The sequence below is a fragment of the Heliangelus exortis genome, chromosome 28 (assembly GCF_036169615.1).
Source record: "Heliangelus exortis chromosome 28, bHelExo1.hap1, whole genome shotgun sequence".
Taxonomy (NCBI): Eukaryota; Metazoa; Chordata; class Aves; order Apodiformes; family Trochilidae; genus Heliangelus; species Heliangelus exortis.
The window spans coordinates 2,434,225-2,450,783 of record NC_092449.1 but is presented as its reverse complement, the minus strand read 5'-3'; the positions used below and the strand labels follow the sequence as shown (position 1 = coordinate 2,450,783).

The following is a 16,559-nucleotide window of genomic DNA, read 5'->3' as shown; positions in this document are numbered from 1 at the left end:
TGTTGTGTTTTCAAGATTTTCAGTCTCTTCCCTTCCCCAAATGCAAAGCTCTGCTGGGCTTGGGGAGGATTTCTGCTCCTCCCAAGCTCTGCCTCTTGGCTCCTCTTGGGCCCTGGTGTCTCTGCAGAGCACAAGGCAGCCACTGCTCCAAAAACTCCATTTCCAACCTTATCATCAACCTGGTTTCCCATGAGGAGCAGCCTCTTTCTCTCCTCTCAGGGAAATACCCCTGTAAAGCTCATCTCTTCCCTGCATTTTGCACCATCTCTGCCTGAACTCTCAGCTGGGAACACTTCAGCCTGCCTCCTGCCCCTTTGGGTAAAAAGATGGGAGGTTTGGGGGTAAATTGGGCCTTTTAGAATTATAGAATTTATAGAATTTTCACACCTTCTCATGTCAGGATCTCCCAACTGCAGACCCCAGCCCCCGTGTTTGGGGAAAAGCAAGCCTGTGACTCCTCAGCACTGCCATCCAGATGTTTCCCTGGAGGAAGTCCCCCCTTGCAGAGTTTCCCAAGTGCAGTCTCAGCTTTCCCATCCCCTACCAAACCCAGACTCTGTGTAGCTCCACAGACATCCCCTCCCCAGGCCACAGCAGCACAGAGCTTCAGAGGAAGGCTTCATGTGATATTTTTGTCCTGCCAGTCCCACGTCCCCTCCTCAAGGACCAGGGTTTAAGCCTGGCTGGCTGCAACCTCCTAACACCCCCTGGTCTGCCCGTGGATGCTTCAGCACAACTGGAATCCATATTTTGGTTGCCCTTTCAAAGGTTGCAGCACAATTTGGGGGGTGAGATTAATATTCATAAATATGTCTCCTACATTTTTATTTTGCCTTTGCTCCTGCATCCTTTGCTGGCCCTGCTGCTCTCCTAAAAGCTCACCAAAGGGCCCACGTAGCCCTTGGATTAAAGGAAGGGCCTTGACCTGCAAAAAATAACCCCAGGTTCAAGCATAAAAGGAGAGGGACAATCCCCCCAGTGCTGCCATGCCCCAGTTAAAACAGTCCAAAACCCTCTGAGACTCATCCTTTTTTAATAAGTTTTAAATGACTCCAGGTCTTGGAAGCAAAGGGGTTGGGGCTGGGGAGGTTGGGAAGAGAAAACTGGGGATTTCTTGCCCAGGTTCAGATTTCAGGGTGAAGGTTTTGTTCTCAGGCTGGCGCTGATCAATGGATTCAAGCAATCTGCAAAGAAGAGAAATAAGGAAGGTGGCAAAGGTCATTAATCCCCCAAAGCCCCCAAAATAAGGGACTTGCAGTGCTGAAGGCAAGGTCTGGCTGATGGTCCTGCTGCTGCAGAATGGCTGTGGGAGGAAAAGCAGAGGAGATTCTTTGGAAATATTTGCTAAATTCTGCTGGTGGAGAAAACAATTGTGACTCTGTATGCACTGCTGGACTCTGAGCTGATTTTCCTCATGGAAACACCCTCGGGTCAGGACAGACCTTTGAAAAGGTCACCTCAGGGGTCAGGAACAGTTGGAAGAATTGAATGTCCAGGGGTATCAGCAGGGAGCCTGGGAGGGCACAGCTGTGGCCACTGACTCCATGTAATGAGGTCCCCTACCTGAAAAGGAAAAATGTCCAGTGGCACGACCTGAACAGCAGCAAGAAGCTCAGTAAAGACCAGTTACTCACTGGTCCTTAAACACATGGCCTAGAGACATCAGCTGATGCCAGGAGGCAGCTCATCACCTGGTGGTCCTGAGCCTCTCCTTGCACAGGGAGCTGCAGGCACTAAAACCTCTGGTCCTTTCAGGAGCACCCTTGGCATCCTACACCTCCCCTGCACCAGTCTGCTGCTGTCACACCCCGCCTCAAACCCTCTCTGTCCTGCCAACCTGCCCCCTAAACAGGCTTGTAAAATAAATTGAATTGTGTTCTACCCATTTAGCAGCTCCCCAGAGGCAGTCAAGGAGAGCCCAAGGCAGAGCGAGGGCAGGATGTGCCTGTGGGGATGGCAGAGGGGGGCATTGCCTGTTCTGCTGACAGCAGCAGGCATGGCCATGCCTTCAAGTTGCAGTTTTGCACAGTGCAAAGCCCTTGAGCCAGGTTGAAGACAGGTGTTGCAGTTTCACCTTCTCCTCTCAGCTACTTGCTTTGGTTGTCCAAGCTGTGGAGCTGATCCAGAACTGTTTGCAGAGACTAGAGGTGAACTTCTCCAAAGCTGCAGCTGGCATAACAAATTGAATTGTTCAAGTAACTTATAATAAATCAGAAAAAAAAACCCAAAAACAATACACTACTCTATCTGACAGTCTATCTCCAATAAGACAAAGACACACCAACACCTAATTGCTTCCTTGTCCTTCTTCATTTCAGAGCTCCTCTTGTTCCTCCATTTCCATCAAGTTCAATCATCCCCTGGAATTGCAGCCTGTCAGCAAGGACAAAAAGATTGTGGTGCAGCAGAGAGAGCTGAGCAAACAGCAGTTACACGAACCACTCAGACAGATCAGGCACAACCCGGTACCTGTTCTCTGTTGTCTGCAAGAAGTGACAAGCTCTGCAGAAATGCAGGCCCCAGTCACCCCCCAGCACGGGTTTCAACCACTTGCGCCACTGGAAGTAGCTCCGGTACCTCTCGGGGTCCTCGCTCAGCTCCAGCAGGTACCGTGCCAGCTCCCCAGCGTTGGCAAAATCATCGACATGGATGAAGGAGTCAGGGGGCAAGAAGTGCTCGTAGTTTTCTCGAGGTGGCCCCAGCACGACAGGGATGGTGCCAGAGGACAAGGCGTTCCTCCAGAGCTTCTCGGTGATGTAATCTTCGTGCTGCGAGTTCTCAAAAGCCAGGTAGAAGCTGTACTGGGACATGGTGGGAAGGAGCTCGTGCCGGGGCAGGGGCAAGTGATACTGCCCATAGACATCCACGGTGATGTGCTGCTTCAGCTGATGGTAATACTTCACCCGGTAAGAGTTTGCTTTCCAGTTGCTGACCACCCAGGCCACCAGTCTGGTTTTAGGTGGGATGCTGAGGGGCTGAGGCTGGCCAAGGAGCTGTAGCTCCCCGTAAGGGGTGAAGATGTCCGAGTCTCTCCGGTAAGACATGGTCAGGTTGAAGAGGTTGTCCATGGCACCTAAGTTTGGAGAGTGGCTTGGGGACTCCAGGTTGAACCAGATCCAGAGCTGGGAAGGGAGTCTGGGGAGCTGGGCCAGCCCCTCCGTGTCCCTGTACACATCCCGGTGGTGCATGATGACAGCATCAGCCTTCTGGGACCAGCTGCGGTTGGAGGTGAAATGGCAGTCGGGAGTGCTGTAGAGTGTCGAGCAGTTTCTGAAGTTGATTTTGTGCCCAAAGGGCAACTTCCAGAGCAGGATGGTCAGCCTGCGCTGACTCTTTGGTGGGGCTCTGCTGTTTCCAGCATGGGCTGTTTGTGTAGAGGTGCTGGAATTATAAAGCTCTGGCTCAGGAGTCCTGAACTGACGAAAAGAAACAAAGAAACAGAAGCTGAAGGTGAAGCTGAAGAGCAGGAAGGTGAGGAGTTTCTTGCTGGAGATATTCTTCCCTTCCATGATCCCCACGAATGGATCTGCAGAAACCACAGACAGGACAAGGAGTGAGGGGTGAGCTCTGACCCCAGCAGGGAGGTGGTTCTGGGTACAGTTTGTCAGGGAGGTACAGACAGGGGACAGAGCCAAGACCTGAAGGACATCTACTTCCAGCCTCCTTTTCGCAGAAAGAGAGGTCTTGAGGGCACCATAAACAAGGTTCCCCACACACCGACCCGCCAGGCACAGCCACCCTGCCTCACACCCCAGGCTTCCCTCCACTGCCAGCCCCTTCATTTCCCAGGAGAGCTGCCAGCTGCCTGTCCCGGCTCCTCTGGGCTTCTTCCTCCTCAGGGGTGACTTGTGAGGGGTTCGGGTCCCTCAGGGGTGCCCTGTGAGGGGTTCGGGTCCCTCAGGGGTGCCCTGTGAGGGGTTCGGGTGCCTCAGGGGTGCCTGTGAGGGGTTTGGGTGCCTCAGGGGTGTCTGTGAGGGGTTTGGGTCTCTCAGAGGTGCCCTGTGAGGGGTTCGGGTCCCTCAGGGGTGCCCTGTGAGGGGTTCGGGTCCCTCAGAGGTGCCCTGTGAGGGGTTCGGGTCCCTCAGAGATGCTCTGTGAGGGGTTCGGGTGCCTCAGAGATGCTCAGTGAGGGGTTCGGGTCCCTCAGAGATGCCCTGTGAGGGGTTCGGGTCCCTCAGAGATGCCCTGTGAGGGGTTCGGGTGCCTCAGGGGTGCCTATGAGGGGTTCGGGTCCCTCAGAGATGCTCAGTGAGGGGTTCGGGTGCCTCAGAGATGCTCAGTGAGGGGTTCGGGTGCCTCAGAGATGCCTTGTGAGGGGTTCGGGTCCCTCAGGGGAAATCAGTGCAAAGCACCACAGGGACCCCGACTGAGCGGGAGACCGAGGCCCCGCCCCCCGGCCCTCAGGCCCCGCCCCCCGCGGCCCCTCAGGTCCCCGAGCCCCGCGCAGCGCGGTGCGTGCGGCTCCGGTTAAAGGGGTGCGGGGCGGGTGCGGTGTTGTACCTGTGCCTCAGGGTGTGTGCGGCTGGGTCTGTGTTTATATACATAATACAGCAGAGCCACTGAAATGAGCACCTCCCCTGGGATCCAGGCTGAGGGATTGGGGTTGTTCAGCCTGGAGGAGGCTCCCAGGTGAGCTCAGAGCAACCTCCGATATCTGAAGGGGCTACAAGAAAGCTGGGGGAGGGCTTTGGACACAGGGGGGGTTGGGAGAGGACAAGGGAAATGGGTTAAAACTTGGAGAGGGGAGATTTAAGATGGACATTAGGAAGAAATTCTTTGGTGTGAGGGTGCTGAGCCCCTGTCCCACGTTGCCCAGAGAAGCTGTGGCTGCCCCATCCCTGGCAGTGTTGAAGGGCCCAGGTTGGATGGGGCTTGGAGCACCCTGGGCTGTGGGAGGTGTCCCTGACCATGCAGAGAGGTCAGAACTTGGATGATCTTTAAGGCCCCTTCCAACATTCTATGATTCTGTGTTTCTCTATCTCCAGCTCTGGGGACCTCTACACAGGAAGGATGTGGAGCTCTTGGAGCCAGTCCAGAGGAGGACATGGAGACCCTTTGCTCTGAGACATGCTGAGAGTGTAAGGGTTGTTCAGACCAGAGAGGAGAAGGCTCCAAGGGGACTTTAGAGCATCTTCCAGTGCCTGAAGGGGCTCCAGGAAGGATGGAGAGCTCCTGTGTTACCACCACCCCCTGACTTCCAACAGCCTCTCCTATCCCCCATCCTTCCTGCAGCCCCTGCCCCTTTCTTGTAGCCCCAGTCAGGTTCCTCTTCCCACAGCTATTAAAAAAGAAATGACTGATACAGCTTACCTCCAGGCTTGGTCCTGGCACACCACAAAGGTGGGCACTGAAATGGATGGCACAGTTGGAAAAAGAGGGGAAGAAAGGAGGGCACAGACACATGGAAGGATCAGTGTCTTGTTCCAGGTATTCCTCTCCTGTCTTCTTCTCCACCCTGTGTCACAGGAGGACAGCTCTGTTTAAGAAGGCTGGGAAAAGCTGGGATGGACTGGAGGTGTCAGCATCAGGTCTGCAAGTCCCTCTGCCACCTTCATGGGCTTCATGGCCCAGCTGCCACCATCCCCATCTCCTTGTCACCTTCCCAGGAGCTCAAGCTAAAGTGTATCTGGGGGCTGGTGGCTTCAAGCAATGAGCTTCAGATTAGATGAGAGCTTGAGCAAGACCAGAGGATCCCTCCTGTGTTCAGCCCTGCAGATCATGCTTTGGAACATCTCCAGCCCAGGTGAACAGGCATTGTACATCATGGTCTGTGGACATTGTTTGCTATGTCCAGAGTGAATTGATCTCCCATCAAGCTTGGCTGCACTTGGCTAGGTTATAAAATGTCATTATGTGTTATTATCAGGCTTAAATAGGTCCCAGGGTAAACATGGATTGTTGGTCTGGAACTGAATTCACAGGAGGACTTTCAATACCTGTTTGGGGTGCCTTGGGTGGGCAAGAGGAATGCAAATGGGCAATATGGGGTGGAAGAGTTTGCATTTTTAGTCCATCTGCCTGCAGGTGTGTGTTTTGTGGGACAGAGCTGGAAGTCACCTGAAGATTGTCCAGATGCCTCCTGCAGACTTGGGAATGCTCCAGCACAGGTGAAAGAAAAATAAATAAATAAACCATGGCATGAGGGATGGTGGCTCTAAGTCATGGCTTGCTCACCCCAGGGTGACCCAGGCAGTCTGAGGTCTCAGAGCTGCTCACCTGGGCCTGAGAAGGTGTCAACCATTCAGCTGCTCTGCCTAGAAATTCCACACTTGAGAAACTGTGACTTCTTACCCTTTCCCCATGGAACAGGCTACACCTAGACTAGGAATTTCAACATGAGGGCACAGGCTCTGGATTTAATTCATCTGGAGGGTGAAATTTGGGATGGTCCATGGCCCAGCTGAGGCATGATCCAGCTAGCACTATGCCAAATGGAACCCAGGTGCAACTTGGGTGTCACCAGGGCAAGGAAACTTTCCCTACAGGTAGCCTGCAGATATGTGGCTACTTCTAGTGGCAAAAGGATTTCTCTAACAGGAGCATGGCCCAGCCACACTGGTTACCCCAGGAGAACAGACTTGTCCTACAGGGATAGCTACAGTCATGCAGCTCAGGCATCAGCCAGCTGGCTTGGGGAGGCTCCATGAGCTCTGCAGCCAGCAGCAGAAATGAAGACCCTGCATGCCCAGATGTCCCCAGATGTCCCCAGATGTCCCCAGATGCAATTTTTTCTCAGGGTTGTAAAGAAGAAAAATTCAAGTTTTCCAGCACCATGGGAAGCCCCGGGTTGAAGGACCCTGGAGCACCAGGTGAGAGGCTTGGGGTAGATAGAAAAATTGAGACTTGTGTCCCTGAAAACAAGGACAATGAGGAAATTAAGCTCAGCAGGGGTAATTCATGTAAATGAAACAAGTGAACAATTGTGGAGAAGTTGTGGAAAACAGTCACAAAGCTGTGGGTTGAGAATTGTTCTGTGTGGCACAGATGACAGGAGGTGACAGATCACATAGCCCAGAAGGTGATGTGAGACTTTAGCAGGGACAGAACAAAGAGGCTGTTCAGGTGATGGACTTTGCAGGAGCAAACACAGCTGACACGAAGCCTGATTGTTACGTGATAAATAGTCACAGCAACCCCTGCATCTGAAGACAAATAATGCTGTGTTGTTAGTGCCCTGGCTGACCCAGAAGTGGTGACAGAGCTTCAGATGCTGAGCTCTCACCCAGGTGAGCACAAAAAAAATGCAAGGGTTGGCTCCCTGTGCCAAGGAGGCAAGCACCACACACCCAGGGGTGCCAGCTGAGACCATTTCACTTCAGAGAGGTCACCAAGCACAGACAATCCACACTGGGGAGTTGCAAACACACTGGATTCATCTACATAACCAAATAAATGAGCCAGAGACCAGGTTTTGTCCCTGAGGCCAAGTGACCCAGCTTGACTCCCATCCCCACTGCTTCTCCAGCCACATCCAAGCTTTTTGCTGGGCATGGTCTGTGCCCTGGGCTATCCTCAGACCATGTCTAGATGCTATTTGAAGATGAGCTAAAATTGTGCCAAGAAGTGTGCAGTACAGATCATAGAATCCTAGAATGGGCTGGGTTGGAAGGGACCTCAGAGCTCATCAAGTCCAACCCTTGCTCCACTCCCCCCGTGGTTCCCAGCCCATGGCACTGAGTGCCACATCCAGGCTCTTTTGAAATATCTCCAGGGATGGAGAATCCACCCCTTCCCTGGGCAGCCCATTCCAATGGCTGAGCACCCTCTCCCTAAAGAAATTCTTTCTAATGTCCAACCTAAACCTCCCCTGGCACAACTTGAGACCTCTTGTGCCCTCTTGTCTTGCTGAGAGTTGCCTGGGAAAAGAGCCCAACCCCCCCCTGGCTCCAACCTCCTTTCAGGGAGTTGGAGAGAGTGATGAGGTCTCCCCTGAGCCTCCTCTTCTCCAGCCTCAACACCCCCAGCTCCCTCAGCCCTTCCTCACAGGACTTGTGCTGGATCCCTTCACAGCCTCCTTGCTCTTCTCTGGACCTGCTCCAGCACCTCAATCTCCTTCCTGAGCTGAGGGGCCCAGAACTGGACACAGGACTCAAGGTGAATACCAAGATAATACCAAGGTGATACGAAGATGAGGCTTAGACCTCTGCCCTGGCTCCATTTCGTTTTCCCTTTGCATTTGTAACATGGAAGAAAAAGCCATGGCCCAGGGCTACAGCTGAGGGGGAATTCTTGGAAGCATTGATCTAATTGGACACTTTGTCTCAAGAAAAGACCAAGACTCCAAGAGGACAGGGTACATGTCTCACAGCCCCAGCAGCAATAGATCTCCACTAGTACCAAGGCATTTAACAATGACATTAAAATTAACTTGGGCAAAGGTCTCTATGTACCTCCAATTCCTTTGAAAAGCTTCTGCAGGCTCTACAAGGGAACCACCCTTTCCCTGCAGAGGAAGAGGAGGGCAAAGGAGCTGGAGGGATGCAGAATTCCTTTGTGAGGACTCACGAGGGAGCTCTGCCCGGACACTCACAGCTGCAGACTCCAGCTGCTGCCTGCTCATCTCTTGCAGAACTTTTTATTGAGGCTTTCCAGGAACAAAGATGTTCTGGGAGATGATCAGCAATAGGCAAATGCTGGCATGGATCCAGTGGTACTCCTAAACATGCAACTGAGCTTCAGCAGGTAGGATAGGTAGGTCTTGTCCAAACACGATGACTGCTGACACTCCCCTCCATCACCCTCAGCCTGCACAGACATAAAATAAGTGTCAGTGGGAACTCTCACCCTGCCAAATTTCTTATGTGGGTCTCTGATATTATTAAAGGAAGGAGCCTCAGGGAGATGGGGGGAGCCCAATTCCCAAAGGTACAACAGGTCCTAAGATGCTGAGTAAATTATTTCTGCTCCATTAAATACCCACATGCTTTGGTTGGCATCCAGCAATGGGTTTCTGATCTTCTGGGCTGCACCCACCTCGTGGCACAGCTCAGTAACAACAGAGCAGAAAGATGCAGCCACCAAGAGCAAATTTAGCAAAGCCTCATCCAGAGCCCTTTGAAGTCAGTAGGGAAACTGGGATGGGAGTGTGTGGTGGGCAGCCAGCCCCAAACACCAGCAAACCCCAAACCCTGCATCCCCTGAAGCCTCCCTGGGGGGACAAGGCCTCTTGACCACCATCTCTCCCAGACTGATCCCTGGTTTTGCTCTGTCTCTGGGATCACCCATCTGTGTGTGTCACCCATCTGCTCCCAGGGAGCCCCATCACCCTTTTCCATGGGCTCCACTCCTTGGAGGAATCCAAGCAGGTTCCTCCCCAGTGCTGCTGCCCACAGGCTCTGCAGGAGAGGAGCTGAGTTACTGTGAGCTGTTTTTGTACCCAAGAACATTCTGCTTCCTTCTAGAGAAAGAAAAGCAACCAACAGGTTCTTCTGCATCCCAAGGGATCCCAGTGCTAATGCCCAGGCCCCAGTCACACAGCACTGAAAGATTCCACCCTTCTTCTGAGGGGGAAACAAGTTCTTTTTGTTTTTTCTCCTGATCAGCTTTGGGAATCAGAGATGTCTCCAGCGTGCCCAAGTGCAGCTGTAAATTCAGAAAAAACCCCTCTATCCTCTCTGACAATTTCCACTCCCTTCCCTGACCTCACCAATGCCTGGTGAGCTGCTCCCCCACAGCTGTCCCCATCCTGTCCCATCCTTGGGGGGAAGGGGGACATCCAGTGTCTTTTTCAGGTAAGGAGCCAAACTCCCACATTTCTCAGCTTTTAGGAACCAGCACCTAAGGGAGGGATTTCAGCAACAGCAAATAGTAACACTTGAAAAATCCATCTCCATACAAACAGTCTGAAGAGACAAATGCTCAAGTAGAACAAAAGCCACGTGGGATCAGAGAAAAAGCCCTAGGAGTGAGGGAGAGCCTGATTCTTGGAAGTGATCATCCCCAGCACACAGGCTGACTGGAGACCAGGCACTGCCAGCAGCCTCACTGCTGCCAACGAGTTCCATGATGTCTCCACTTCTGTTCCCATTCCCATCACAACCTGGACACCCCAGCACGAGGATATGGACTTAAAAAAAAAGGGTGCTATGAAGTTATATCCACATCTGCACAGCAGCTTAGGAGCAGAGGGTTCTTTAATTGCTGAAGATGTTATGAATAAAACATCAGCGACTTTGGAATCCCACTGCCTCATTCTTTACTTTGGTTCTGGTTTGCTTTTTTTTTTTTTTTGCCATATTTCCTGAAGGAATGCAGTCTGTCACAGGGCTGCAGTTTGATGCTTTGCTAACTCAGCATCCACATACCTGCTGGTCCCCTGTGTCCCTGTGTCCTCTGTGTCCACCTTCCCAGGGAGCCACAACCTCTCCTCTCGTGTGGAAAGCCCTGCAGGAATCTCACCACTGCTACCTTCACCTTCCCTTCTTCCCTGCCTTTTTTTTTTTTTTTTTTTTTTTACATCCAACACAGAGGCTCTCCAAGACATTTTCCACCAGAGAAAACAAGATTTGACCACCTCTGTGTTCAAAGAGATGCTCAACATCTGGAGAAGGCTCAGGGGAGCTCCCAAAACAACGAGTATTTCATAGTTTCATACTTGTTAAGACCAGGAATGACCACTCCAACCTCCAGCTGGGCCTGGCAGGACAGCATCCACACAAGGACAAGCTGCCTAAAACCACCCCAGGAGGTATCAAGGTGGATATTCTTTTCTTTGGCTTTAAAATTCCGCAGAATAGAAGCTCTTTGTTTGTTTTCACCTCTCTGAAATCCTTCCTAACCCCCTAATCTTGTCCTTAGGAACATGCTTAGGGTGCAGGGTGTGTTGGGGCATTTCAGAGGCAGCTCCAGTGGTACCTGTAGCCCTGCCACCACCCCAAGCCCCCTCTCCAAAACACAAGGTAGATAAGAGATTGCCTGCTAATGGCTTTCCATATAAATATTAGGACTCTCTGCACTGACCCCCTCATCGAGGTCACAGGGAATGGGAAGCTGTGGGAGGCCCCCAAATTTTATAAATGAGGAGGTTTGCCAGCATAGACAGGTACCAGGAGGCAGCCAGGAGCCAAAGGCACTGATTAATGGTGCCAAGAAGGTTTGTTGTAGGGCAGCAGCATCTGAGCAGTGCTGGGGAGGGATTAGCAAGAGATTTAGCAGTTCAGCTCTCTGCTGTGGGTCTCTGCCAGAAAAATATATATAATATTTAAAAAAAAATTTAAATGGCCAAATACTGAAAATCATTTAGCATGAGAGCAGGAGACAAAACCACAGTCTTTGGGTTTGATGAAGCTGAGATTCAGCTGTTGATCTGAGTACCTGATACAGGCTGATGGGGGGAGGTCTGAGGAGCAGGAGAGATGGAAATTACCCCCAGCAGCAGCTGCCACCTCCTCATCTTCTCTTCTGCAGCATTTACAGCTCCCACTGGCTCCCTGAGCCCCTCCACACCCCAAAGCTCAAGCCCCCAGAGCCTCAGGGGCTGCAAAGACAAGTCACACTCTCCATGGGTGTGAAAAAGACCTAAATGGGTGTGAAAAAGACCTAAACAGAGAAGATGAATCCTGGGTCTTACCAGGCCCTGACCACACCCTTGCAAAGCATCCTTTGGAAAGGCTGAGCTGCACCTCAGACACCCACTGGTGGCTGAGTCCCTGTCCCCAGCTGTGCACTTGGCTTGCCAGAAGAAAGCAGATTTGGGCAGTGACCTCTGATATGCAGAACATCCTTTTTTTCTTTCTTTTTTTTTTTTTCTTCCAAAAAGAAAAAAAGGCAAAGGGACAGTCTAGAAGGGGGAAATGTAAGAGACAAGTAGCTGGAAATGGAACTAATAAAATTATAATGAAGACCATGCTAGCAACAGATCTCTGGCTTCAGAGGAAATCTAAATAAACAAATAATGGTGCAGCTGAAGGACCAGGAGGCTCAGATTGCAAAGAGCAACATAGGACACACTGCTCCCCTTTTGCAGGGGGGATCATTTTTTGAGTTCCCCAAGCTTGACTCAAGTTATTTCTCTGAGATTTCCCTAAGGATGGGGCGGACGTGGAAGAACCAAGGAGGCAGCAAGCAGCCCTCCCCCAGCTAATGAAAACCAGCACCCCAGCAAGGGTTTGTCAGGAAAGCACAAAGCAAACCCTGATGGAACAGGAGTGATTCAGGGAGCTGGGGCTGGCCAAGCACACCCTGAGACCAGGACAGGTCCAAGCTCCCATCTGCTCTTGGCAGCCTTGGTGAGGGCACCATTTCTCTACACGGCTGACAAGGTGAGCTCAGCATCCAAAATCCTGCCCCAAACCAGCATCAGGAGCCACTGGGAGATGCCCTAGGAAGGTTTTGGAAGAGCCAAGGATCAGCCAAGGTGTCTATCCCACTTCCTGAGGTTCTGGGCTGCAGCAAATTGGGCTGTTTGCTTATTATTCTCACATTGTCCTCAAGTTTCTAAACAGAAGTCACTTTCAGCCTCAAAATGGAAAATGTTCCTCTTGCAGATGGGAAATGCAAACATTTCCACTGTGGCCACACAGATTTTTTTTTTTTTGCTCCCCACTCCAGAAATAATTTTCTCTGCTGAGAAATTCATCTGCAATGACCCCTGGCTGCAAAAAAAGAACTCTAACTGGCCAGTCTAATAACACATTCCCAAATCCAAAGCTCCAAGTGCCTGCTCCCAAGATGTTCATCTCCTTCCCAAGCCTGAGGGAACCCCCTGCTCACGGTGCCCATCTCACGTTTGGGTCAGGAACAGAACAAAATTCAGGGCATGTGCCGGATCTAACAAGCACCACATCCTCCCACCACTGATGGTTGGGAGGGATGGGTGGCTAGGAGGGAATCTAAAGGTTATTTTGGCCATGAAGAAGCCCCCGTGGCCACCTCACTTTTCTTCTTCCAGGTTGACCGGGCCGCTCGTTTCGGATGCTTTGCCTGCAACCATCAATCTGAACCCAGCTCCCCAGGGCCAGGTTTGTACCTGGGGGCAGAGTGGAAGGAGCCTCAGCTGGTTCCCATCCCCATCTCCCAGCAGCTGCCCCCAATCAGCTCCAGATGTGGGACTGGGTGTGCGAGGGTACGAGGAGCTGTACTGGAGGGAGAGGCAGAGGCAGCCAAGGCTGCTGCTTTTATCTCCTTTGCTTTGTTTATGAAAACAGAATTAGCTCGTGGTTGCCAACAATTTACTCTGGCAGGGCTGCTCCTCCAGAAATACTTCTCCTGCTGTCACAGTGAGGGGACAGGGCTCCCTTTCCATCAGCTTTGTCTCCACCAGCCGGGGCTGCTGAGACCCCAGAGTGGCCACAAATCACTGGAGAAGCTGCTGCTGCTGCTTGAGCCCATCCTGGCCTCTCCTGACCACCAGCTGGGAGGATGGGCAAGCAGCTGGGAGGGGTTGTAAGGAGAGCAAAGCTTCCTCTGCTCCACCATCTTCCCAGAGGTTTCTCCTCCTCAGGCACAGAGGGTCCAGCTGGCTTTGCCTCTGGGATGCTCCAAAGTACTGCAGCATCTCACGGGTCACATCCTGACTGGAATGCAAAGCCCTGCAATCCTCTGGGCAGGGAAGGGGGTGTAATGTGAACACACAGCCCTGCAGGAGGCTTTGCCCCATGAACACACAGCAGGGAACTCAAGAAGGCAAGGCTTAGGTAGCCTTGGGGAAGAAGGATTCAAAGATCTGGTATTTTAGAGCAAAATTTCCCTCTCTGAGTGATCCAGAAGGCAGGAGGTAATCAGTGTTACCTCCCTTGGGCAGGGAGCTCACCTGTGCTGCTCTGCTCCCCATGGGCATCATCCCTCTGGAGAGTTCTGCTGGATCTCAGGTGGGATGTGAGTCCAAAACCTGGGCAGAGTCCAAAACCTGAAGCCCCATTTCCCAGCAAGATGGGGTTGGGATGTTTTTCCTCCCAGCACTGTGTAGTCCTGCTGACAGATAAAGGGATTAAGAACAAGCCAGCATCTGCTCAAGGTTATTTATTGCTTTTAAGAGGCAAGGTGTTTTTTTGGAATTATTTTCATCTTCTTTTTTTTGATGCCCGTGTTGAGTTTGAGTTATGGAAACATCCTGGATGCACCAGCACCCCCTCTGTGTGGTGCCAAGTGTTTGCCAGGTGAAGGCAGCCCAGGGTCAGCCCCAGGGGACACCTTGGCAGGAGCCCCCCTGCTCTTCCTGAGCCCAGACACCTGGGTGAGGTGTCCCTTGGGGGATGCCACCACCACACCTCCCTTCCTCTGCCACCAAGGCTTTGCAGGAGGAATTCCTCTTGCTCCATGCACCCATCCTACTGATGTTTTGAATGATTTGGGCATTCTCCAGAGCTGCTGCCACTGCTCTATGGGGCTTGTTTAGAATTTAGGTTTTGTACAGATTTCCAGTGTTCCCCAGGGTGCTCTGCCAGGATCTCTGCAGCTGAAGACTGACCCCAGGACAGCCTCTGGCAGTCCCAGGACAAAAGGTCCCCATGACACAGGCAGCAGTGGCCACATGGCTGTTGGTCTCTCCCAGCCTCCAGGTGAATGCCAGAGAAATGAACTATCCTGGAGAGAAGGGAATGGAGCTGGGGAAGGGGCTGGAGCAGAAGTCTGCCCAGGAGCAGCTGAGGGCCCTGGGGGTGTTGATCCTGGAGCAGAGGAGGCTGAGGGGAGAGCTTCTGGCTCTCTGCAACCCCCTGAGAGGAGGTTGGAGCCAGGGGGGGTCGGGCTCTGCTCCCAAGGAACTGATGATTGGATGTGAGAAAATGGGCTCAAGTTGCACCAGGGGAGGTTTAGATTGGGTGTTAGGAAAAATTTCTTCACTGAAAGAGGGGCCAAGCATTGGCACAGGCTTCCCAGGGCTGTGGTGGAGTCACCATCCCTGGAGGTGTTAAAAAAGTGTGTGGATGTGGCACTTCATTCAGGACATGGTTTGGTTGGCTGGTGGTGTTGGGTTGACATCTGGGCTTGATGTTCTTGGAGCTCTTTTCCAACCTGAATGATTCTACAGCCTGGACAGCTGGGGGATGCTGGTCATGAGAGAGGAGAGCCCAGGCTAGATCCAGGCCCTGGACACCTCAACCAGCACCAGAAACACGTGGAAGGAATTTCCCAGTGCACAGAACACCCTTTGAGGCTGCCCTCTTCACAGAGAGCTTTCCCTTTCTTAGATATTGAGGATTTGGGAGGAGGGGGGGGGGGTTCCCCTTCAATTCATCTCCAAGCCCTTTTCCACAATGCTGCCACAGCACTGCTGGGGATGAGCTGGGCCAGGACCCCCCCTGCTTCTCCAGAGACCAGGCCAATTTTTTTCTTCACTCTTCTTCACTGCAACTCTGCCAAGAAGGTGCTCAGTATTTTATAAGCCTCCCAAGAGCCTGTGCCCAGAGATGTGATTCAGGACAGCTTCTTGCACAGGTTGGCCCAAACCCAAACTTTTCTGCTTTAAGCCTATCTGTTTGGAAAGGGACTAAGCAGAAATAAGCAGCTGTTTTGCAGAACAGCAATGGAAGTGCAAGGGTCTGTGCTCTTGCTTGGCTCAGCAAGAGCTTCCCAAGGAGACTGCTCCTAAATCCCAGCGTGGTGAGCTTCTCTCACCTGGAATTCTTTCCCCAGAACCAAGGAGGATGAGGCAACCTTGGGAGGAGGGTGTTGCTTTTGTTTGGGCTTGTTTGGGTTGTTTTGGTGTCCTGTCCCTCCGGGTGGATTTAGGTGAAAATATTTTACAACCCCTAAAAAAGCAAAAGCCAAAAGCCAGGCGGAAAGGGTGGGGTTTGTCCTGGGAATGAAGTTCACTTCCACGGGGCAGGGAGGGCAGGAGGGGTGGGAGAGTGGAGCCACCTTAGGACAAAGCTCTCCAGGAGGCTCCAGGAAAGCTCTCCTGCTCCAAGCTGGGCTCTCCCTGTGGAAGGAGGGATGTGATGGTGTGATGTGTGAGGGTGCCCGAGCTCAGAGAGACCCCTGGGTGAGGAGGGGGTGACACTGTCACCCAGCTCAATGGATTTGTGGCACCTGGCTTGGTGGGGGTTAAAGAGCAATTCAATGCTCAGACACCCATAAACATCACAGCAAGGTGGGCTCTTTTGTGTCCCCTGCCCAAGGGCAGTGGCTGTGGCTTTCCTGAGCTCAGAGTGGGCACAAACTACAACCCAGCACCCAAAAGGCCAAGGACATGCGTGGTGTTAAATTCAGCAAAGTTAAATCACAAGGGCTTCCCTGTGCACCTGCATCTGAGCAGCATCTCCAAAAGGCTTCCTGCAGCTCCAGGACCTGAATTTAGGTCCCTTGCTGAGAACTGGGGTGCTTTCAGCTCGGGCTGTTCCCCAATAAACCAACAGCAGCACAGGATGAAACCACAGAGAGAAGAAACCAGCACTGCAAGAGCTGGAAATGCCACTTCCAGCTGAGGGTGAATGGGCACAAAGATCTGAGCAATGGCAAAGCAGGACCTTTTTTTAAACAGCTTGGGATAACTGCAAGTGCCTCACTCTGCTCCTTACCACTGCTGGAAAAAGCTCTCACCCTGCCAGAGCATCCCCTGTTCCTACATCTGTGGTACTCAAAGAGAGCTGAAAGAATAAAAACACTTTGGAGGGGGAAAT

The 16,559-nt window shown here is 52.2% G+C and overlaps 1 protein-coding gene across 8 annotated transcripts in view; it reads right to left on the bottom strand.

Annotated features, from left to right (window-relative positions):
* Window positions 1-1,016: 1,016 nt before the first annotated feature.
* The window catches only part of LOC139788257 (4-galactosyl-N-acetylglucosaminide 3-alpha-L-fucosyltransferase FUT6-like), a 49,684-nt gene continuing 34,141 nt past the window's right edge, over window positions 1,017-16,559 (bottom strand). Inside the window, exons 4-7 of one of the 8 annotated variants that reach the window (XM_071727999.1) lie at window positions 8,391-8,745; window positions 5,311-5,455; window positions 2,470-3,416; window positions 1,017-1,184 (exon numbers count right to left, since the gene is read on the bottom strand). In XM_071727999.1, the coding sequence (XP_071584100.1) occupies window positions 1,043-1,184; window positions 2,470-3,416; window positions 5,311-5,455; window positions 8,391-8,560 (1,404 nt within the window). In that variant the 5' untranslated portion in view covers window positions 8,561-8,745 and the 3' untranslated portion in view covers window positions 1,017-1,042. Of the gene's footprint in view, window positions 1,564-2,469; window positions 3,527-5,310; window positions 5,477-8,390; window positions 8,746-13,750; window positions 16,356-16,559 lie in introns of those variants that run through there. The other 7 variants (XM_071728007.1, XM_071728000.1, XM_071728001.1 and 4 more) reach the window with 7 other exon arrangements.